This window comes from Labrus mixtus, chromosome 3 (assembly GCF_963584025.1).
Source record: "Labrus mixtus chromosome 3, fLabMix1.1, whole genome shotgun sequence".
NCBI lineage: Eukaryota > Metazoa > Chordata > Actinopteri > Labriformes > Labridae > Labrus > Labrus mixtus.
The window spans coordinates 15,678,060-15,699,538 of record NC_083614.1 but is presented as its reverse complement, the minus strand read 5'-3'; the positions used below and the strand labels follow the sequence as shown (position 1 = coordinate 15,699,538).

The window sequence follows — 21,479 nt, the reverse complement described above, 5'->3', positions numbered from 1 at the left end:
GGCGGGGTGTAAGCTGGATGGTGATAGCCGTGTGAGCTATGTTACAGCTTGCCATCACGGCAGCGCGACATAGTGTAGGACGCCAATAAATTCAACAAAGAAGAAGAACACGACACAGTAAACAAAGGGCAACAATGGAGGATGTCAAGCATTTTGTGTTCTTTCTTCTTGGGATGTGTCTGTTTATCATAAGAAGTATTAGGCACTGACATTATTCACACACAAAAAAACAGCCTTGAAATGACTGTCTTGCAATCCAAAGGATGTATAAACACGGTGCGTTTTGTGTTGGTCATTTATTACCACTGTCGCACGGGAAGAGACAATTCTCGTACCTTAGTGAGTGTGAGTCTGAGTGTCTAGCTCCACCTTTTAGGGCCAGTTCGGTACGCTTCAGACCCCAACAGAAGGGTATAATAAGTAGGACGGTACAGATTGGTTATTTTGGCACCATTCCCAACTTTTGAGTTGGGAAATGCCAATAAATGGGTACAGAACTGAGCTTAACAAGACCACTTGAAAATGGCGCTTTATAGACCAAAAACCGCGTCTAAGGTGACTTTATGTAAAAGGATCCTTCCTTTACTTGTTATACTTCACTTTGTACAATCTGTTTATATAATAAACATGGGGTTCATTATCTACTAAACAGAGTCTGAAAAAGGTTTTTAGTTGATAGGCTTTTGGATGTATCTGTGGTAAAATAATCAGATAATCTCGAGCAGAAATAAAGAAATCATTCTTCATCATCGTCTCGCTCTCTGCCATGTGTGTTGTTTGGCTGCTTGTTGCCCAAGAGTGTAAAGTCTGAATAAAGAAGGAACCTCGAAGGACTCTGGCCTGCACCATGTGTCAGGCCTTTCACATAAACTGGCATTCATTGTGAAGCTCTTTTACGAACCATAAAAAATATTCATTTCGCCCCAGACCTGTTTTCCAATATAGTCTCCAAATCCATAAAACGGTTTGCTTTTTATTTATTTTTATTTGAAGAACTTTGAAATGCAAATGTTTGTTTCCTTGCACGTTAAAAATTGAGAGAAGACACCTTAAAAGAGAATTTTGATGTGAAATGTGAATTCTGGCCGTTTTACATCATCCCTAACATAAATATGCGAGTTCTCAGTGCAAGTCTTTTTGTGCTGTTAAATGAGTGTACTTTGGCTGGCTGCAGTATACATATACTGATGCCTTGCCTCTCTCATTGGACTCCTTCATGGCTCAGAGCTCTTGAGGCTTGTAGAAGACTGGCATCTTTACAGTGGCCTAGATTGGCCATATTCTCCAGTCAAATAACAGGGTTTAGCCCGTAAACGTGGGCGCTGTGGTAAATTATGCATTTACAGCCAAAGCTATCAAGGACATGGCTAACAAGTCCTGTTGACCTTTGTTGAAATGTGGTTAAATATTTCTTAAACTGCAGCCTGTTGTAGCACTCAAATGAAAGCACATCTTTGCTGAGATTCTTTTTCTTATGTATTCCATTTAGTTCAAGTTTCTGTTGGACTTCTACATTTTACGTTGGAAAATAAAGCAGAATTCTTAACATTGCCATGTTATTCCAGAAAAATGTCCCCGCGCATAACACTTTCACAAAAATGTAACAATAATAGAATAAACAAGAAAAAGTCGATTTATGCTGCCCTTTATTTCCATCAGATATGAGTACCGGTGGTCCAAAGCTGTCAGAAATGCAGCTAGCTATGTCAACGTTCACAGAGACCACTCATGAAAGGGACTAACTGGGTAATATCTGATAATGGATGGAGGTACTCTTTTGATCAGAATGTACTTATTATTACAGTAAGTTATACTGAAAAACTTGACCATTCTACCAGAATTGTTAAAAAGAAGAAGTTTGGCTTCAAAGTGTCAGTTTATTTGCGGGGAGAAGCAGTAATGAAATAACTTTTTGAGCAAACCAGCTATCTTCTACATCCAAAAACGTTAAATTCAAACCAGACAGTTAAAATCTTGGCTGTTTGGTTCATGGTTGTCATTTTGAATTCGTTTTTTTTGCTGATTTTGTTGATTTACTTCCACTGTGAATGGAAATCACAGTTTGAGTGTAACAAATACTAACAAGCAGAAAAGAAAATATGTCAATTTGGTGTGCAATATTTTGTAAGCTTTGTTTGTATGCCATTATGGAAAATATCAAAGGATTTCACAATGAAGCAAAACCTTCAAAAGAGCTTTTACTTCATTGCCAAAAAAAAAAAAAAAAAGCAAAACGGATTACATCGACGGATTACGCAATAAAACTCTCCTCATTCAGAGGAATACCTTTGCTCGCATGACATGTCCTGCATCATTAAACCACCAAATCCCAAAAAGCCTGTAACACAGTAGGCCTGTTTGTTCCCCGACAGGACTGCAAACACGCTGTCAAACTCCATGCAGTGCTGCAGAATGCACAGGGCTGTGTAATGCTGTAGAACAAGCAGCAGGTATTTGTTAGTTAATCAGCGTTTGAATTAAGTGTGTTCAGGAGCAGCGCGGCTGTTTTGACTAAGCCATCTCAGCAAGGGCCCGGTCATGGAGACTCCCAGCATTTGTTAAAGATTAGCGGCCTAGTCCTGATGCACTGAGCCCGGGTCAGGCAGAGTGCAGTGCTCGGACGCGAGGCAAGTTTCACTGTATCTCTACCATCTGCAGCTCTCACACAGCATATCTACAAGCCCGGGTACATGAGACACACTGAATAATGTGATTAAAGGTCAGAGTTCAAAGATTAAAGGTTTTTTGGAGGGGGTGAGGTGGGGGATGGGGGTTGAGGTGGAGTTCTCTGAGGTAAATTTGCAGTTGCTTTAGGAAGCCACTTTGCCAGACAGTCAGTGAGGTCATGCCACAGAGGCACTGAAAGAAAATACAGAGCAATAGGCATATCAAGATTGTGTTCTGACTCTTAATGCTAAAGCTTCATAATCTGCGTACCATCTGTCATTAATTTAAATCTTCTGTGTGTCATGTTTTGGTTGGTTCCTTTTTTTGCTTCAGAGCGCTCTATCAGATCTGAGCACTTCCAGTCAGAGTATCTATGCTGAATAAAGGAATAACAATAGCCCACATGCTCTCAGCATATCATTAGCCAAAAGGCTAAATGAAATCCAACTGTGTGGGAACAATAAAATAATTTGTCAAGGGAAAAGGCTGCAGATAAATTCTGCAAAGCATTTTCCAATTGGCTGAGGTTTCCGATATGCTGGGCCAAGTGTTCAGCACCTGGCTGTCATGGTTCTGGCGCTGCCTAATTCATTTCAACTTTCAAACACATGCCTATTAGATCACTGTCAATATGAGCTGAAAGAGCCTGATTAGGCTTTTTATCGGTATCAGTCAGCATGCACTGTGAGCTAACTTCATAAAACCAAAAGTTGGACAAACAAAAAGGGGAGAAGGGAGAAAAGTCTTGCTCTCTTCTCCTTTCTTCACTCCTAAATCTGTGACTCAGCTTCAGTGAGGACATTTTGGGAGAAGCAGCCAGTTACTCATCCTAAACATTCTTGTCAAAAAAACTGCTGGTGATATATAAGAGACATTTCCTGCTACGGGAAGGTTTCTTGGTTACTGAAGCTGTGTGAACTCCTATTGTCTGTACAGACCCAAGAATTTGAGCGGATCAGTTTGAAGGTGAGCTCCTCTCTTGATACGTTTTGGCTTCATAGTGAAGGTTGAATGCTGAGTTGAGGGAGGCTGTAAATGTCAAGCCAGCTACGAACGGGTTCCCATTAGGCACAACCCTTATTTATTTTAACACAACATAGCCCAGCTCACTCATCATGATCAAATATTTAAGGAATCAAGAATTGGACTAACTGGACGTCTAACAGTTGGCTTTATTTCATATATCAATAAAACAGACATCTACTTGCGTACACCCACCAACGCACACAATACCTTGTCTCATACAGTGTGCAAATGACTCGATGCACACACAAACACAAATGATACATTTGAGTTAAGCTTCACAAAGCAGTAAATCCACACAAAACCCAAATTCAAAACGCCTCCTAAAAATGCAATACAGGAGCTTTTATTCATGACAGTAAGCATCTAAAAAGGTCTTCGAAAACAAGTTTAAATCCTGGTTCTAAATATTCATTTAAGTTTGTTTAAACCCTATAATGGGGTTGAATTCTGAATGTTCACGTGTCAATAGATATTTACAAAAATAATTGAATTAATTTGCATCATAAGAAAAGTCACAAGACAGCATTTTGGCTTTTTAAACACGGCGTGAGTGTCGTCCGCGAGTCATTGTTGATGGTTGCAGATGTTGAGTGTCAAGTGTGGTTGCTTATTTTTGGCTGCCAGAGTTTAGTGCAGGCTGTTGATGATCTATTTCAAGGTGTAGTAGACAGTTGACAGTGGGAGATGTGTTATTGTCTCGCTAATCCTACAAAGCCAACATGCTGTATTCCTGACATGCCTGTGTAGGCTAACTGTTCTAAAAAAAAGAGTTTTTATGGATCGCTCAAACATTAGTGACTGATTGCAATGAATCATTTCTACCTGGCAGTCCGTCTGCATCATTATCTTACTCTGATACAACTTTTTATTTTATTTTTAAATGTGCATATCCATTCAGATTTGCTCAAACTTAATGAGACAATCAACATCTATATCATGTTTACATTTGAACAATTTCAAGATGTATTCCCTGAGGTTTAAATGACGCCAGCATATCTTTGGACTGGAGTCTGATTGCTGTTGAAAAGTATCTCTGGCCTAGCACTGAAACTTGCAAGTTTGAAAAACAAAGTTCTGGGTGTAATTTTGGAGTCATGCTACAATTGGTCAACCAGTGTTGCGACACAGCTCTTCTTTTGTTTGCTGGATCTCAGTTCTAATGAACTGGCTAAGTGTGGGCATATGTGATCAACTTTTTAAAAGCTTTCATGCTTTGAGGCAGTGACGTTGATAGGTTTTCAATGTAGTGAGTACCGGGACCCACGTGTGGTGTTTTGAGTGGGTCCCGGGGAGATTGAATCGGTCCCAAGAAACAAAGGTTTGTTTCTTGTGTAAAACTTGTGGTTGATTTTGGTATGATATGGTTATAATTTACAAATATATTCAAATGGGAGTGTGTGTAGGTGGTCTCCCCTGGGAAATTTTTACAAACAAAACACTTATTTTTCTTCATTTTGATCTATTTTCATGCACACATTTCTGCCTTCTTGAATCATGATCCAGTCTAGTATCCTCTGTTGCTTATTTTGAAATATCTTGATTAAATGTACACACATGTGGACTTTAATAGTTCTGGTGATGTTATAATATTATAACCCTTCTTAGTTTCTCTGTATCCAAGTAGAAAATGTATTGTTTATATGTGTTTTTGTATGACATGAGTTAATATAGGCTCTTTATGCACCTTTAAAATGTCAAGAAAATATGCTAATTTTTTATATAATCCAGAGTGAGATTAAATCTGTGATACATGATGATGCAGTGAAAAGTTTACCTTGTTTTTTGTTGTAATGGAATTTTAAATTTGATTGACTAGAGGGGTGTAGACAAAGTTTTGATAACAGAAACAGAGCGGCCTCATAACGAGAGAGAGCTGCTGTCCTGCTTAGATCACTACGAGCAGCCCCAAAATAATCGACACAGACTCATTAGCCCTGAATAACACTTAATCCGTAGATAATCATGACCGAGTCCAGACCTCGCAGACATCATCGCCTCCCCCTGTTTCTCTCTGCCTGTTGGTCAGAAGTTTGTTTCATAAAGTGGCCAAAACTACACAACTCCTGTTTCACTCCCGTCCCAATATCACAACAGGTGAGCCTCAAGTTAAGAGGCTGAAATCATGGCCTGGCATACCAAGGAGGTTGCAGAATAACATGCTGCATTAATCAGCCGCTTAACACGATTAAAACAACAGCGTTTGAAGGCTCATATATTTAATATGAGACATTGCACCAAAATGAACAGACATCCCTCTCTGCAGTGCAGAGCTTATATTAGATTGTGAGGGGAGATTATGTTTATTTTATCCTTATGCGATCTTAAATGGCAACTGTATAAGGATATAAAAAAAAGAAAAATGACAAAATGGTAGGCAAATACAGCTGGGCAGTCCGCCCATGTAGTCTATGTGTGGGGAAAGAAGAGGTGCATCTCCGGGACACACGGATTGTGAGTTTACTGTGACTTTGTGAGGTTTTAGATGTGACAGGGACGCAGGACCTTGCACCATCACAGCAAGCTCATGAATGTGTCCATAATATATCCTTTACTTTGACTAAACACGCTCATGCACACAAACGCATAAACACACACTGTCAAATCCTCTCACTTATAAAAACTGCCAACTGCCAGAGATCCAAAGAGTCCAACATGATGTTTGTGTTAAGCGGGGTATTAAAGAAGCCGACTTCTGGGTCTTAGGGGGAATGTTAAGCATGTTAATGAAGAGTGCATACTGAGGCTGTTACTCAGTGTAATGTGGATCCATTTAACACAATTACTGCACCGACCAGTTCAAATGGAGAAAAGGGGTCCTACATTTAAAACTAGCAAAAGTAAAGAAAAACGGAATGTCAGGAAAACACTGTCAAACAAAAACTACACAGTTCTCTATAAATGCATGTGGATATAGTGAAGGTAAAGCAGACAGCTACAACATGAACAAGTAGATAACAGATGTTTCTGTTGTTTCCAGTGGAAACTTTTGGACAGAGCTACCAGCTCATCTGCGTGTTATTTTCTGCTCCAAACCAATGTCATTTTAGATTCCTTCTTCTTTCTGTTGGGCCGCACTTTGTCAGAGACGGTTAAACGTCCTCTATGACATCTGACGGACAGAATGAATGGACAACCTTTGGATAAGTTGTGAAAATGGACTAGAAATATAGTCAACAATGCGCGCTATCCCATTTGAAGCATATTTAAGGCACTCAACCTCCATCTGTCTGTAGTTGGAGTTGGAAATGAGCAGCATTTAGGGAGTGTTGAGGGAAATATTCAATTTTAACTTATTTCTGCAACAAAAAAAAAGTAGAAAGCAAGATTATTTTTGGTACTTCGTGAGGGTGGTTCTCATACAGAAGACATTCCCACACAATGAATCTCTGAAACTCACTCTGCAACGTCACATCATGGGAAATTGCATCTTCTTATCACATTTTCTATCTCCTTGCTCTGATATTAGCCCTCTGAAAAACAGCCAGCTCTTTCAAATATAATTGTCTGTAAAAAGTCTGTAAAAATAACCCTAAGCATTACAGATCACAGTGCTGGCATGGAGCCTCTAAACTTTATTAACATCCAGAGTCAGCCTGGCCAAGCTCCCAGCTCCCTGCAACTTGGACTTGCAGGCATTAACCTGAACAGAGCACTAGCCTAACTTTCCCCAAATCCTCCACTTCCTCTCTACATGCAGCTCTGTGCTGTCCAGATATTTTAGAAACATTTTCACAAAACACAAGTCCACCTGTGCTACAATGCTGCCTGTGTGCTGACATAGGATGAACCGGACGATATCTCTTTGCACTCATGGGACCTTCAAGCAATACATAAGCTATAATAAATTGTGAATGTAAGGTTTGCTTGGCCATGCTTTCAAATACATCACTGGGAGAATGATTCTAAGATACTATGTGTTGTGAAACTTGGCTTTCTACCCGGGACAATAATGCATACAGATCTATATCTGCCAAGACATAATGCACAAACTGTATGAACTTCTGAATCCAAGTCTGCAGACGTGCTGGTTGTCACGCTCAGGTTTTGTGATTGATGTTGCCACATCTTTCACAGACGAGTAAGAGTGCATTTTCTTTTAGTAACCTTTCTTCCATCATTCCTTTGTGCACTTATTAGTCCTGCTGAGCAAGTTAATGCAGTGCAGGGCCTGGATTGCAATGCACATGACTAGAGAATAAGTAATTCTTCCAGAATGCTGGGCTTCTATTAACGAGCACTAATAAAGTACATAAACTGCACTATTAGACTTTATAATGTCTTTCATAGTCCTCAGGGGCAGCGCCAGCCAATGGTGCAGTGAGCTGACTGGGCACTGCCCCATGGCAGCTTCCTGGCAGAGCCGGGGAGAGAACAAGAGAGAGGATAAAACTCAGGCTTTTTGGCTGCTTTCTGCTTTGCTCTAATGAAGGTATTAAAACAGCCTCGGTTTGCATAATGTTTGCACATTTGTTTTCGACCAGTCGGTTGAAGCCGATGTTTGATTGGCTAACTGATTAATCACCAACATACTCAGCCTTGAAAAAAACATTTTTTAAAAAGAAGCTTTTTCAGACACTTTTTAAACAAGCTGAGACAAAAATGTAAGCACTCAAACTGTTGCTGTGGCTGTTTTTAAAATGGGATCTGATCCCTACTAATTAACTGTAACACTTTAAGAATGTTACACACAACTTAATTACTGTTGAAAAGGGATAAACAGCTGTTTCAGTAGTAACATACTCAAAAATATGCAATCCCCTTAATTGACTAAGATGTCCAGAAATGCCCTTTCACACTCAATATTTGTCTTGCAGCTTATTTAGCCCTGATACTAATAGCCACCTCTCTATCCCTCTTGTCCCCCCCCCCCCCCCCCCCCCCCCCCTCCTTCTCCAGCTGACAGCTGGCCCAGCCAGCTCTCTCTGCTCCGCTCTGGCAGACGCAGCACAGCGGCAGACGGCCGTCTTCACTGCCACAGTCAGAGTGAAGCGGATTTTTCTTTGATGAAACACAGCAGAGTCGAGCCAAGAACAGCAAGTGGCACAGCCGAGATGTAAATCAAAAACCCACCCGTGTGCTAAGTCATACACGGAGAGGTCTGCGAGAGGAGTCGCTGCTGTCTGAAAATGCATGAGTAATAAAGAGTCTATAGACGTGTGGTCAACTGTGGCATGTCTGTCCACACAGAAAGAATATGTGAGAGGTTTAGATCAAGCTTTTATATTTGTTACAAATAGTTCAAAGGTAAAGTAGATCTCAGCTAATACACATGACCTGGCAGCGTATTCTCCTAATCAGCAGAAATGTAGTGTTTGAAACCTTTGGAGCACTTCTTGAGGCGCACTGTGCTAAAAATACATTTTTATGACAACATATCTGAGCCAACTTTGCAGATTTCTCTTGATTAAATTTCGGCTGGGAGCATGTTTCCTGTTGAATTCCACTGATATTTCAACACTTACTCAACATGATCATATTTCTGCTCAGTGACTGTTTGGAGTCTTTGGCAGAATAAAAGTCAAAATGCCTTTGGTTACAGTGAGATGCCGTAGTCATACCACACTGGTCACATAAGAATGAGAACATCTGACCTGACTGACGATGACCGTGAAGAGAGAAAAAGACAGCGGTGAGGCCGTAGTATTAAACTCTCACATTTTGTGACCGTTTCTTGTGGGTTCCCACAGGCTTGACTTAATTTTGCGACTTCAGATCAAACATACTCCAGCAAAAAAAACAAAAAAACAGCCACAACCTCTCATAAATCTTCTCCCTCTTTGAATCCGACCTCAGTCAAGTTGATGCAACACTCATCTCTTCCTCTGCCACTTATCTCCTCCTTTCCACCCACGTCATGTGAATTTCTGGCCAGGTTTGATGGAGGTGATTCAGCCGAACAGATGGCAGACCAAGGGTTTTTCTCTCACTCTCCCTCTCTAGTGGCTGTGACTCAGGATGCACTCTCATTCCATTACCCAGCATTCCCTGGTCGGCTACTTGGCCAGACAGAGGTTTTACGGGAATACCGCTTTCGGAATCATCTCCAGGGCTTCGCTTTATGAATCAATGGAACATGCTGCAAACATTACACCCTGTAACACCCTTCCCAGGCAGCACCCTCACATTTGCCCATAACTCACTGCTGAGCTCATGCAAGATGCAAAATCGTGGGCTGAGACTCATGGGGAATGTACTGCGTGGTGAGAAAAGTTGTGAAAGAATGTTACTATCACTGTACTACTCTGATACATAAACAGCCAAGCATGTTTAGTTCCACATGGTTTAGAGGCAGAAAAGCAGAAAGAGCGGATGTTAGGGTGTTTCTCAATAAATTTTTGTTAAAAAGAAAATAATCTTTTTAAAAATCTACTGTTTAAACTTTTTCAATCAGGTGTAAGAATGTTCTCGGTAAACCTCCGAGTTAAAGCTCAGAGAAGCACTAGTTCAGTAAAATCTCTTGTGGCAGCAGAGATCGTAAAATCGTCCTCTGAGCGTTGATCAATCTTTGACAACATTGCTGCTTTAGCCTCGCTGTCATAACCTTTTGGCATATTGACTGACATTTATGTTCTTCAGTTAGTCTGTCAATATGCCATCCTGTTGAACCACAACTGTGTTTCATAAATATGTTATTAGGTGCCAAAATTGAGTTTTTATCTTTTTTTTTTAACAGAGAAGAGAACCTTAGATACGGAAAGGATTCAGTGGCTCAAGCCAGGAAGGAAAAAAAACTCATGTTTTCTTGCGGATAAGAAAGGAATAATTATATTGTCATATTCTCAAGACAGTAGCAATAAGGTTTCGTTTTGGCGTGCAGGTCGCTTTCTAGTGAAGCTCACACTCTTTAAAAAGGACGTTATTAAGGTCAGCCATTGGCTTACTTTACACTCTCTTAATCAAACAACTTCTGGGAGATGTTGGAGACAAAAGACCTTTGACTTTCCCTCGTCTTAAAAACTTCCATTTCACAGAGAGATTGCCAAACCAGACTATGACACCATGCTGAATAACTGATAGTGAGTCGCTGCTTGGGAGAAGATCATAATTCTGTTCTCATTTTGTCCAGAGTGTCTTAATCCACACAGAGAGAAAAGTCTCTCTCCCTTCTGATCAATCAGTCTACACATTTGACTTTATTTAGGATCTTCTACTTTCTGAAGTTACAAGTAAACAAACCACTACCAATATTTAAACACTGCTTGACTAACTTTTAAATCTTTGTCAAAGACTGTCATAACCTCCTTACTCGATGAAAGGACACAAAATGTTCATTCAAAGAACTGGCTAGCAAAACTGGAAATAATGACTGAAATCCACGATGAATTTATTGTAACATCTTTTCATATATCAAAGCAAAATTTATAGCATAGCAAAGGAAAGAAATTCAAAACTCCTTGACACAGCTGAAGCTGACATTTTCCAAGAACTAAAGCAGTACACACAACTTATGTGACACTGTTCTGAAGATTTACTCAGATCAAAGTCTCTAGACAAGTTACCAAAAGAAGCAAATCGTGTCAAATACACTTTTTGGTCAATTTCATTATTAATGTGTTTTTCTGAAAGTTTTACAAAATCAATTAGTCGTCTCGGTCAGAATTTGAATGGAGAGAAAATATTACTGGCCTTTCCAAGTAATAAAGATGTCTCCTGTGCTGCATCTCTGCTGTCCAACAGAGAAACAAGTCATGCAAACAGCCCTTTCCTCTTTCAATAAACAACATAACAAATACACCACATGCCATAGTTTGATTAGTCAAAGTGGAATTCACCAAATGCACTTCAAGCGTTTCTTTGTGGAAACTCGAGCAATAAAATGCACAAGCTACTGGGCTCTGTCGTTAAGTCCTGGACACAGCTGAGGCTCAAAGTGGAGCTGTAATATTTGGTTGTTTCTCATAACAATCAGATTATCGCCGCAGCCTGACGTCTACAAATGCTGCTGGGGGAAATCACAGGAAACTAAGTCACTGTGAAGAAATTCATCATCTGTGCCAACGCTAAGTCGACACAAAAAGTGTGTATAATTACGTGTGTGAGTGTTTCAGCGTGATGCACTTATGTGCTCGTGAATGTGTTGAGCGTGTGCGTGCACAGCTCCTGTTTCTACTAGTTATGGATTCTTTCAGTTTTGTGTGCTTGCAGACAGGTGTGTATTCTGCATGCTTACTTATTGTATGTACAGGTTTATAGTGAAGCCGTCTGGATGATGTTTGCTGATTTAACAGAACAACAAAGAATTAGACATGTAAAACCTCTGACAATGATTGACTCCATGAGTCAGGGTTAAATGGACAGACAGAGCTCTACATTTATCTGAGACATCGAGTTTGGGACTCCAGCACGTTACTCTAACTAAAACATTTTCCTTAAATAAGTCCACAGACGGGGGCACCTTCGTCCCAGGCCAGGAGAAACTTTAGTTAGGTATCAAATGATGCTAGAGTACACACTTCATTCAAACACGATATTCTTTTTCAAGAGGGGTCAAGCGTTTTCTAAGAAAGCACAATATTTTCTTTGCTGGTGGGCACCAGTATTTATAGCACAGAGGACTCGTAGTCAGACAGGACGATTCGCCGCCGTTAAACATTTGAAAAGCAACACACTGTTCCCCAACCTTTACACCAGGTCTCTGCAATTATGTGCTTCATTAAACTTGTTAAACTACGCAATAATCTTCTTTGGATTCATGCCGGATACATGTCTTAAAATGCAATAGTAACAAATGTAAAGTTAACTTTTTTATTTTTGGTCACTAATCCTTAAAGATGTTTTTTTTTAAATTCAGCTTTATAAATCACATTCAAGGTGTGTCATTCAATGTCAATCTCTCTCTCTCTCTCTCTCTCTCTCTCTCTCTCCCTCGCTCTCACTTTTGCTAAATGTTATATGTAGTTGTTTTTTTTTAAATTTGATAATTTCAAGCCTTTTGGACTTTAATATAATTTCCAGCCAAATGATGTTCTTATTGTTCTGATTTTAACTCTTTAAAACACTTCAGATGACTACATGCATGAATGGAGCTTTATAAATAAACTTGTCTGTCTTATAAACTTAGCACATTGAAGATAACACTCTGATTGATGTGGTCAATAGCTTAATACAGCATAGATTTGCATTTCATAAAACCAGCAGAGCAGTATTGAATGCAAGTGTGTCAGAGTGCACTACCAGATACTTTATCTTCCTTACTGAAAAAAACAAATTCCTACAAGGAGGATTAGATGAAACCTCAGAGATCCTCTGTATTTAATCACTGAGTAATCACTCATATTTTGCTCTCACAGGCTACATGTGAAAGGTCACAAATCTCCCATGTTAGGTAAGTTCTTCCACTGCTGTCTCACTTCCATCAGGCTGAATATTACAGTCTGTGACTGTTCAGAGATTCATTTCAGTATAGATCTTAAGTAATGATAGAGAATGCAGTTTAAACCCTGGCTCTGTCCCCAAATGGGAGTAGGTAATCCGATCAGCCTGAAATGAGGCATTATACAAAAGACTGATGAGTACTGAGCTCACTTTCATACTCCATGCTCACCACAAGAGACGATAAAACAGCACCAATGTCTGACACACAGTGAACGTTTTTATAGCAGCATCAGTTGAACTGTTTAAAACGTTTCATTGCTTTGACATTATTTTAAATATGTGTGAAAATAAATTCTGTCTTGTTAAATCAGTGTTTCTTTAAAGTAGTTTGTTGCACTCCAAAAGGAGGCTGAAAACTATTTAGATTCATACAAACCACAAAATATTGAAATAATTAAAAATCCCACAACTGCCCCACAGACTCAGAGCAACAAAAAAAACAGATATGTATGTGTCTGCATCAATGTCAATCTGTACAAAATAATCCCCAAAACACATAACACATCTTGTATTCCCACAATTTACGGGAAGTGAGTTCAAAAGCATCGCAAAGACAATGAGTCGATTCATTCTGCTTCGGGATGTTGGGGATGGAGGGCTGAGGGCAATACTGTGCTCTAAGAGAACTCGTAAAATGCTGAGACGCGTTCGGCAGACATATGGTTTGTGTTTAGCAAGAAGAAACAACAATCAAAACTGTTGATCCCCTTCTTGCTGGAAGGATGATTGCTAATATAAAAGTCTGTTCCGTCTAATCATAATTTAGGATAGGGCTGTAATTACCTCCGCCCTCTCACAACAACCCTAAACAGGATGGAGGAGGCTTCCACTAAGACCCAAAGCCCAGTTTCCATGCTGGATCATATTTATATGACTGTTTTTTATTTCATCCATGTAATTATTTGAAAGTTTTTGCTTTTACTGATAAGCCTATTTCAGAGGGTTTTTGCACTAAAGGAGATTTAGGGAAATTTGTATTTGGAAAAATGTAAGGAGTAAATAATTATTGATTTATTTATGTTTAAAATAAATAAAATAAATAAATTATTATTCTTTGAAATATTTATTTCACCTAAAGCTGCCAAGTTTGCCTACAAGCTGAGTGAGCAAAAATTGCACTACTTTTCCTGTGAACTATACGCTGCCATGCCTTATTACCATCCATAGGAAATGCACACTTGCTTGGCAGATATTACACATACTGTTCATCACTTCACGCGGCCTTCATGTGTAACAGAGACTTTGATTCTGGTGTAATTTATGAGTTGGCAATAAATCCGAGACAGATCTGGGTTTAATCAGCAGACCTAATCCATAATTGCAAGCAGGACTCTCAATAGAAATACTTAATACAGCTGCACCAAAGTTATGCTCATCTAGAGCCAAGAAGAATCAGCATTATTTTTTATACGATAGATATTATGAATCTGCTTGCTGGTCAAAATCAATACTGACACAGCTCGACTTAATATCATATTGTTGTTCTAATTAATTGTTTAAATACGAGAAATAATCACTAATAAGTTGGATGTAAATCCAGTTTAAACTGTGTTTAAAAATCACTACTAAGTGTGTGTTAATTAAAGATTAGGCTACTGCTCGTACTTACATCGGGACCTACGGGGCTTACCTTGCACGGGTGGGAGCGGGAGGCACGAGCGCGAAGCTTTGTTGGACACATGCGCTTTTTCCTTCGGGCTCGCGCAGTTCATGTGAGCCGGGGTGTCAGGGGAGCTCCGGCAAATCTGTGGTGTACAAATCTGTGCTCCAAAACCAGCGCTCCCGACGCGGCGCGTACAAACGTCCGCTTTGCTGCCGTACATGGAGAGAGACAGGCCGGTGAAGTCTGTGAAAGTCGGGGTCTGACAGTGGCTCACCATCCCGAACAGCGCTGAGGAGTTCTGCATTGATGACTCAACTTCCCATGTAGAGTGTGTGTGTGTGTGTGTGTCGCTGCTCACATTACCTGCGCACATGAAAAAAAGTACTACAATCACCAAACATCTGCGAGCGTCAGTGCGTGGACAAACACACGTGTATTAATGTGACCAACAGAAGAAATGCCACATAAGACAACTCGATAACAAAAAAGAGAAGTGGTAACACCTACCTTATCCAGCAAGCCAATAAGGAGAAGGAGAAGCCTTATTGTGCCTGTCAGCATTTTTATCACACTAGAGGTTTAAAAACCTGCAAGCCAGATCGATAGCATCCTCTCAGTGAGGATCAGTCATCAGCATCCCATGCGTCCCTCTCTCTCTCTCTCTCTCTCTCTCTCTCTCTCTCTCCCTCTCTCTGATTGACACCCGATAGCTCTTTGGGAATCAGGGCAGCGTCCTTGTTTCTGTAGAAGGATAAACTCTGGATGGAGACGGCTGTGATTGTAGTTCAGAGCTAGGATGTGAAGTTTGTGAGCGTACTGATTAAAAGGCTTTCGTAACATGTTGTCTATAAGATCGAGACAATATCGCTCAAATTCCAAGTATATTGTTTTTCCAAGACCGTATATGTGTTCGTCACTATTATATGTTTTTGTTTAATCTCAGATAGATAGATGTGGGAATGAGACACACACAGACTGGCTAAGTACAAATGCGATGGGATTTTTCATACAGGCCTTGCACGGGTTTCTTCACATTTGGTAACCTAAACGACTGAATATTTTTCCCTCACTTATCCATCCTCGAAAACTTTAAATTTAAGATTTAACAAGAAAACACAAAGTAAGTTAAAGCCTGTGGTATGGAGAGCTGATGTTCACCCACAGTTGATCACCATTTTGGAATCATGCAGGATAGTTTGTTGTGTAGGCTTGTGCCATCTAGTGGACTCTGTGCGGAAGGGAAATAACTACTAACACTTGTAATGTGCCATACAAGGCGAGTCACACAAACTGGGAGTAAAACGTGTTTCGTATCAGGTAGCTACTGTGTGGTTCGGTGTGTCCGGTTTCCTGCACCAACAATTTCAGGTGTGTCTTCAGGTAGGCCTATGCTGCATTCATGGACCGTGGAAAACTCAAGTTAGGTGAATGGACCATAGGACCAGAGTGACTATCACTGTTTCAAAGTACCCTTATTGTCTGAATCTAAAGCAGATTATTTTCAGATACTTATACGATAACTTTTGGAAATAAGTGGACATAGAATCATTTTCATTGTGGTCACTTATCTGGTTTCTGAGCTTAAAATTGGTTTGGCAAACCAGACATCCATCACTGTTTGTCACCATGGTGAATTAGATGCGACCGACCTAAAATAGAATACATGTTTACATGTCAGGACAGGCATTAATGTTGCATTATTGTTTTCAATAGTCATTTCGGTTACGCATTAGAAAGAAAGTAAAGCAGAGCAGGTTGTTAAGATTGTAGTTAAAATAAAATGTGACCCAACTTTGCTGGTATAATCGACATTTGACTTACATTGTACATATGGTGTGGAGCTGTCTTCTTGAAGATGACTTGTGTTCTGGTTCATGCAACAATCATGTAGAACATCATAAAGATGCAACCCACTGCTTCAGTCATATAATGACGAAATACATATTTTGACTAAAAAGATTATTATTTTTTATTACGTGTACTAAATACACACTTGTGAGTAAGCCCAACTGTGCTGATGAATATATTTAATTATTGTAGAATTTAAGGAATTGGTCGAATGTGTCTTTGGTTAGAGAGACCTTGAAGACGTCGCTTACAACAATGTTTTGAGGTGTGAGGATTTGGCTGTGGGATTTGGTAAAGAACACCACAAGGAATTATAAGGATCACAGAGGAAGAGGATCCATTTTCTAGTGCTCCACCAAAGTTTGAGCTACACGGAGTCTATAAAGTACGACTTCAGAAAGAGACCGTGAAGGCATCTTTTATCGAACTTTAGCCGAGTGGGCTGGGCGTTCACACAAAGCGACACGTTCAACACTCGGGTGACAACTGAGCAAGAAACACTTCGGGAAACGAAGCCACTACCACTGAGGGTAACATGTTTCTGCAAAAACTGATGGTGTATTTGTCGACAGCATATCTGTTGTGCTTTTTGATTGGAATAAACGCCCTACTTAAGATCGTAGGTTTCATCTCGCCGAGCCTCTCAAAGAAGATCATCCTTAAAATGGGCGAAAAGACCACGATGACCCAGAACCCAAACTTTAAGTATGAAGATTGGGGTCAGACGTTCTGCTCATTGGTGTTCGTTAAAACAGCCTCTCTGCACTTGTGGTTGTCGCTTGGACAAGAAGCATTTGAGGGAGGAAAAGCTCCGGACTCACCTGTGGTCACCATGGAGGGACAGAAGACAAGTGTCTGCAAGTTCTTGAAAGGTGCATTACGATTTCAACGATGTACTGTGATAAAAAAATAAAAAAATAAAAAAAACCTTATCTCTCTACTCCTACAAGTTTTTTTTTTGTTTTTTTTGTTTTTTTTTATCTCTGCAGGTAACAGACCACTGGTGCTCAGTTTCGGGAGTTGCACCTGACCCCCGTTTATCTACAAACTTGAGGAGTTCAGGCAACTCGTCAAGGACTTCAGCGATGTGGCTGACTTTCTTGTGATTTACATCGCAGAGGCCCATTCAACTGGTGAGTTGTACAAGGTGAAGCCATGAAATATGCATTGATGGAGGGCAACTTATTTGTCCATAATCTGTAAGAGGAAAGGTCAAGTAACATTAGCTAACGTGATTGGACATAATGTATTCATTAAAACGACTTTGAAATAATTGTCTCTCCCTGGAATATACATAGGAAGTAAGTGTAGTGTTTCACAAGTTGATTTTATTATTCAGGTCATGGGCATTGTTCCCAGTTTTTCCTTGTACAACAGCTGAGGGCAAGGGGTGTGGGTGGGAGAGAGTGGGCGAGCTGTCTGTATGTTTGTTATGTAATGTGTTTATTTTTGTCTCTGCCTGCTTTTATTTGTATTTGTGTCTGAACTTCTCAGGAGGCTATCGTTTTTAAAAAATAAAATCCTATTTTCACTGTGTAATCTTGTGATTTAGGTTTTTATGAGTGGCCTCTACCACCTCGCTTGGCGTGCAGCAGTGTATGAATTCAATCTTTTGTGATATAACAACAGTTAAACCAGAGATGAATAATAACTGGTCCTGAAGTCTTTTCAGACTCACCAGTTTGACTTGAAATTGAGTTTAATGTTCCCCCTAATAAAAGGGCTATAACATCTCATGTACTTATGTAACAACCATAAAACTGTTTTGTTTTTTTATGTGCTCCTTGACTTTGATGTACTGCTGCTTTCAAAGTCATTCCAGTAAAAACTGATTATCTCTTTTTCAGATGGTTGGGCCTTTACTAACAACTATGACATCAACCAGCACCAGAGCCTGGAGGACAGGCTGTCTGCAGCCCGGATCCTTGTTCAGAAGGAGCCCTTGTGTCCTGTGGTTGTGGACGAAATGGATGATACTGCTGCTATGAAGTATGGTGCTCTGCCCGAGAGGCTTTACATATTGCAGGCTGGGAAAGTAGTGTATAAGGTGAGACTTTGAACTGGTTGCACCAAGGCCGGTTCCTGTTTTGATTTAACATTGTGTGATCCTGATTTCTCCTCGCATGCAATTGCGTGACTCGAGGTGGCACCCGCACTGTGTTTGTTGCTACACTATCTCTTCTGATGCTATCGTGTAAAGGAGGCGAGGTCACAGAAACAGTCACAACACTTGAATTCTTGGCACACGGCCAGGTTAATGCTAGCAGTGCCATAAATATAGACTAGCACATGTCACACAGCAGAAACATGCCTCTGATGTTCTCTGTTTGTTTGTTCTTCCTGATGTCTAATGAAGGTGGATTAACCTTGCCTTACGTTGTGATTTCTAGGGTACTGTGGGGCCTTGGGGATACAATCCAACGGAGGTGCGATCATTTCTGGAAAAGATGAAGTAAGAGTTCAAGTCCAGCCATGTGTTTTCCATCCGACTGTTCTTATTAAGAGAGGTCTCTGAGTTCAGGAGGGAATGGGAGCGTCAGACCAACATCACTCGTATAACAGGAAACCATACTGCTTTTTGTGTTTTTCCAAGACTTGAATGAATCCACTGTCACATCTATATGTAGTTCGTATGTACGTGTATGTGTATGTATGTAGCTCTAGCTGCTCTCTTTCATTTCCGACATCAATAGCTGCATGAGTTGCATATTACAGACCATCCAAACATGCACTAATATTCAAACTCTCCTGTACGATGAAAACCTATCTCAACTGACAATCTCTGAGCTGGAGTTCAACGCTCTGTGTTTCTTAGTGACGGCTACAGTTTAAACCGTTGGCCTCTGTAGCCCGATGAAGTGAAACACATAGACAGTGCAGTCAAGAGCTTATCTTTTGAGTTATCACAAAATGTACATGAGAGGAAACTTTTCAACAAACCGCTGTTTCTACAGTTTAGAAGATTTAACCCAATAAAAGTCTTTGTTTTTCTGCTCTTCTCTGACAGGTTCAAATTATCATTCACATTGTGAAGCGTATTAAACACTGTAGTTTTCAGTTACCTACGAATGCTCCAAGGTCATTTTGCTGGAGGTTACTTTTTACATGAAGATAGCAGTGCAAACCGTCAGGTAACTGTGATCTGATGAAATTCAAAAAGTAGACTTTCTCTTGATTATGTTGGAGCATTTGTGAATTTACAGAACTACTAAGCATCTTTCGAAACAGTTTTTGAATGCTCTTGTATACAAAGAAGTCTGCTTCGTTCTGTAATAAAAAAAAATAACCTGGAGACTCTTGCATCTGTATCTTAATTTGTTTGCAACATGCACCTATCAGCCTTAACAGGATTACCTATGTTATCTAATACAATACAAAACTTTTACTTAAATTCTACTTTTACAAAGCTTCTGCATTCTCAGCTTTTGTTGACATGGTCAGAAAGGTGATTATTTTACTTTATATTTATTATTGAAGCCGTAGTATTTGGGGACACTGGTGTTCTAGAGTATTTTGCCCACTCCATTAACATCAACAGAGGGGGTTCTTGTCAACAGGCAAGGCAGACAACTGCTTGGGGCCCCAGGCCAGTAAGAAAAATGGTGTGCTATGATTTGCAGTGAGTCTGTAGTTGCAGTGACTCCTCCTACCTCTCTTTGTTCTAGTATAACAAAATAAGATTGTCTTCAATGCTAAACTAGTGTTCCTTTTCACATTCTGTTTCTCCATAGAAAAGGCTGCAGGGATTCATTGTTGACACATACAGGCTTTTTTTAACCAGCCTTTTTTTATCCGGCTGCCATTTGCTGTCTTGTCTGGAAGTGGTAAACATACTGTATAACGGTCATGCTGGTTTAACCAAGCCAAACATACATGTGTGTTGTGGATTGTGGCATGAAGTCCCTGACGCGAGTTAATATTTAACTGTTTAATCTCTGCACATCGATTCATTTAGTCTTCCATTAAATTGCTGAAAATGGTTTTCCTCTCTGTTGTTGTAATAGCTCCATAAGGTTACATAACCATTCAAATCAAACGGAGTGTGTTTGCTTTTCAAATCATGTTTTATCGATGGAAGTCTATATACTTTGGGAATTGGCATAAAGGGGATTGCATCTATTTTGATTTTTAAAAAATTACAAAGATGCATTTGTACTTTTTCCTGAAAGTAAGAATAGCTGTGAAAAAATGTTTTTATCTATTTTCTTTTATCTTCTTCACACAACTCTACATCACAAACCGGCTAAAGCATTTGGGTGCATTTTTATCTCCAAATATTTTATTGTTTCATGCAATAAAATGACAGCATATGCTTTTTATGCCTTGACTTGATTGGTGTTTAAGTGTATGGTGTATGATTGGTGTTTAAGTTATGTCTTTACATATAAAGCATAGAGGCCAACGAAATAAGACCTTCAAACTTTGGGATCATAACTCATAATAACAAAGCTGCCTCTAGGATCTGGTAGTGAACAAATCCTACTTCTAGGATTTGGTAAAGAACAAAGCTGTGTTTGTGTGGCTGCGGCTTTCATAACATTAGCTGTGTTGCTCTGTAGTTGGAAAGCAGGTTTGGCTCCTGCCCAGCCATGCAGGCCACATCCTGTGGAGGGCAGCCAACAGCAGCTCAGCCTCGTTTCCTATTGTTAGACAGGAACCAGAACACTGTCCGATCTTTCCCCAACCGAGAACCTTTGTTCATGTTCACATCTGAATCTTAAAGTAAAACTGAAGCACACTTGTTTAATATTGCTTTCAGGAAGTGTTAGTTAGCTCAGTCCAGAGGGTCTGTGCAAGCCAAGAGATCCACTAATCTCCACCAGAGGGCGATGTGAAGACATTTTATCCCACTAACCTAGGAGCAGTAGACCTGAAAAACATGATGCATTTTTCTATGGGATCCAACATTAAGAGTGACCTATCTAGCTTAAGTTTTAACATCTTTAGAAACAACGGTTTG

The 21,479-nt window shown here is 39.9% G+C and overlaps 2 protein-coding genes across 3 annotated transcripts in view; one reads left to right on the top strand and one right to left on the bottom strand.

Annotated features, from left to right (window-relative positions):
- LOC132960900 (zinc finger protein GLIS1) overlaps window positions 1-15,311 on the bottom strand; it is a 75,146-nt gene extending 59,835 nt beyond the window's left edge. For both annotated transcript variants that reach the window (XM_061033270.1, XM_061033271.1), the window contains exons 1-2: window positions 15,179-15,311; window positions 14,699-15,034 (exon numbers count right to left, since the gene is read on the bottom strand). In XM_061033270.1, coding sequence (XP_060889253.1) covers window positions 14,699-14,975 — 277 coding nt within the window. In that variant the 5' untranslated portion in view covers window positions 14,976-15,034; window positions 15,179-15,311. The remainder of the gene's footprint in view (window positions 1-14,698; window positions 15,035-15,178) is intronic.
- A 1,682-nt stretch (window positions 15,312-16,993) lies between these two features.
- dio1 (iodothyronine deiodinase 1) lies at window positions 16,994-20,851 on the top strand. Its single transcript, XM_061033269.1, has 4 exons — window positions 16,994-17,391; window positions 17,509-17,652; window positions 18,367-18,566; window positions 18,910-20,851. The coding sequence occupies exons 1-4, from the start codon at window positions 17,055-17,057 to the stop codon at window positions 18,973-18,975; spliced, it is 747 nt and encodes a 248-aa protein (XP_060889252.1). The 5' UTR covers window positions 16,994-17,054; the 3' UTR covers window positions 18,976-20,851.
- The last annotated feature ends 628 nt before the right edge of the window (window positions 20,852-21,479 follow it).